Here is a 2,638-nt window from a genome sequence, read left to right as displayed (position 1 = left end):
GGGGGGCGCATCTTCTGGGCCCTGCCAGGCCCCAGAAGAAAAAAACTCCATATGGGGCCTTGTTGCCTTAACTGGATAAACCCTGCCCCAAAGGACATTGCCGCCTTAGCAAGCTCTGCTCCAACTCTATCCCAAACAGGCGCCCACCCCCCATCCCCACCCCTGCAACTGGAAACTAGCTATATAAGCAGGCAGATTGTAAGGAAAGTTGCCTTTCCACTTAGGCCCAAGGCCGCAGTCAGGTTTACTCAGGCCACAGTCTATGAATAAACCTGTCCTGGTTGTTGAGCTGCACACTCTATGTTCTTTCTCTGTGTTCCTCCTCGCCTTATAAAGATCATTAAAAGGTGAAAAGCTTGTCAAATGTTTCTGCACAACTAGGAAAATGAACTCTACCATTAAAACTGGATAGGAAGAACATAAAAGGATGGAATTCTGAAATAACATTAGGAAATCTACTAATGTTATTTTTCATTAAATATTTCAGAAGATATGTATTTAATATTCACTAAAATATCAAAGGAAATAAACCAAACAATTAACTCAGCAAATACTGAAAAACATTTGATAAATTCTCAGCCACAAGTAGGAGATAAATAGCAAAACTCCTCGCAAGCTGGGAATGGAAAATAGTTCCAAGCCTGGCCTGTGCCAGGCCAGCAGTTAGTTTAGCCCTTACCTTCGAGCTGGCAGGTTGACGCCTGCTGCTAGGGTGGAAGTGCAGGTGAAGAGGCAGAGAACCCCCGTGGAGTAGGCCTCCTCCAGGAGCTTCCTTTCATCGCTTGTTAAACCACTATGATGATAAGCAACTCCAAAGGGGATAGTGTGTTTTAGAACAGGACACAGATTGCCACTGCTGATGCTCTTCAGGTTCTTAATCACCTCCTGTTTCTCTTTCTCCCTGTGTTTCAGATAGGCCCTAGGAGAAAGATCTGTTAGAGATATGAACCCTTGATCTCATTCATTTTAGTAGATGTCACATAAACATTTTTTTTAAAAAAATGTACTACTTTTATTGATGTAAATATACAAAATATTCTTAGAATTTTGATTCTGACTTCATTAACTATTAGGCAGCCTCCTAGTCTACTTGTAGGTCACAGAACCCTGTAAGAATCTGATTAAAGCTAAGGAAAAATACAACTATTCACACAAACACAATACTTTACATAGAATTTTAGAGGGTTCATGGATTCCCTGAAGTTAATTTCTGTACTTCCAAGAATCCATGGATGCCAGGTTTAGACCCTTGCTCTAGTCAGGGCTCCTCAAACTTTTTAAACAGGGAGCCAGTTCACTGTCCCTCAGACCTTTGGAGGGCCGGATTGTGGGCCCCAGGATGAGTTGGCTGCTAAGCAGGACAGGCAGCAGTGGCAAAAACACCCTGCGGGTTGGATTAATGTCCTCGGTGGGCCATGTGTGGCCCACAGGCTGTAGTTTGAGGATGCCTGCCTAGATGTTATAATGATTTTTTTCCTCTACAACATACATCATTATTAAAGATGGTTCATTTTATTTTAAGGTATACATTTTCATCTCTGAAGATGGAAAATGTCTATTATTTAATCATACTATATAGTAAACATTGTCCACACCCCAGCACTTTAGAAATCTCAAATGATATCCCACAAAAAGGGGCTGCAACGAAGTCTGAAAAAGTGATAAAACTACACATGGGACAAACAGGGGCAGGAAAACTGAACTATATATTGTTTAATGTCACATCACACTTTTATCTATGGGTATGACAAAGCTGACGTCAAAATATCATAAAACTACAAACCAATACATTTTTTACTTAGGAAATTAATTCAAATGTGCACATGACTTAAATGTGAAGTTTACTAAGAAAACAGAAGCACCGGTATTTGATTAAAGTGATGGTTCAGCTGAAGAGCTTAGCCTTTTGACTACCTAAGCCAGTGGTTCTTGACCTTGGCTGAGTTGGACTTGCCTGGGGAGGTTTACAAAATGATGCATAGGTGCTACTCCCACAGTCTGATTTGTCTAAGATGTAGCCTGAACATTGGGATTTTTAAAAGGCTCGGGATCATTCATGGTACAAAGTTTTAAATCACTGATCTAAGCCGTTGTGTTGGTCAACATCCTCTTAAAGGTAACCTTAGAATTTTTCTTTGGCTACTTATGCAAATTTCACAGTTAATTTTTCTTTCTTCAAAGTTAAGGCCTTGAGAATGTAGTGTAACAATTTAATATAATGTTCTGCAGGAAGTAGTATTAGCTCAATAAATGTAATATACAACCTGGAATTCATAATAAAAATAAAATAATGTTTTTCAAAGATTAACCTACTTGCTTAAAAATTTACATATCATTTCTGCTATGTTTTCACAGTTCTTCTTAGTGGGACAAAAAACTAAGCAGGAATAATTGGGAATAACTTCTGTCACCAATGCTACTAAGTGATCAGGATCCATCTTTTTCAGGGTATCAGAATACTGCAAAACAATAAGATGTAGGGACAAAGTAGTCAGTAACCATGAAATGCTATCAATATTTTACTAGTGTGACTTGAAAGATGTGACTTAAACCATTGATATTTTTGAACTTCTCATTTATTTATTTATTTGTTTGTTTTTGAGACTGAGTCTCACTATGTCACCCTGGGTAGAGTGCT

The 2,638-nt window shown here is 38.9% G+C and overlaps 1 protein-coding gene across 1 annotated transcript in view; it reads right to left on the bottom strand.

Moving 5' to 3' along the window:
• HELQ (helicase, POLQ like) overlaps positions 1–2,638 on the bottom strand; it is a 44,684-nt gene that overhangs the window by 24,689 nt on the left and 17,357 nt on the right. The window contains 2 exon segments of the mRNA XM_023513345.1: positions 680–919; positions 2,314–2,508. Coding sequence (XP_023369113.1) covers positions 680–919; positions 2,314–2,508 — 435 coding nt within the window.

This window comes from Otolemur garnettii, unplaced genomic scaffold, assembly GCF_000181295.1.
Source record: "Otolemur garnettii isolate 467f Iridium unplaced genomic scaffold, OtoGar3 scaffold00039, whole genome shotgun sequence".
Classification (NCBI taxonomy): Eukaryota; Metazoa; Chordata; class Mammalia; order Primates; family Galagidae; genus Otolemur; species Otolemur garnettii.
This window is presented reverse-complemented; position numbering and strand designations above follow the sequence as displayed.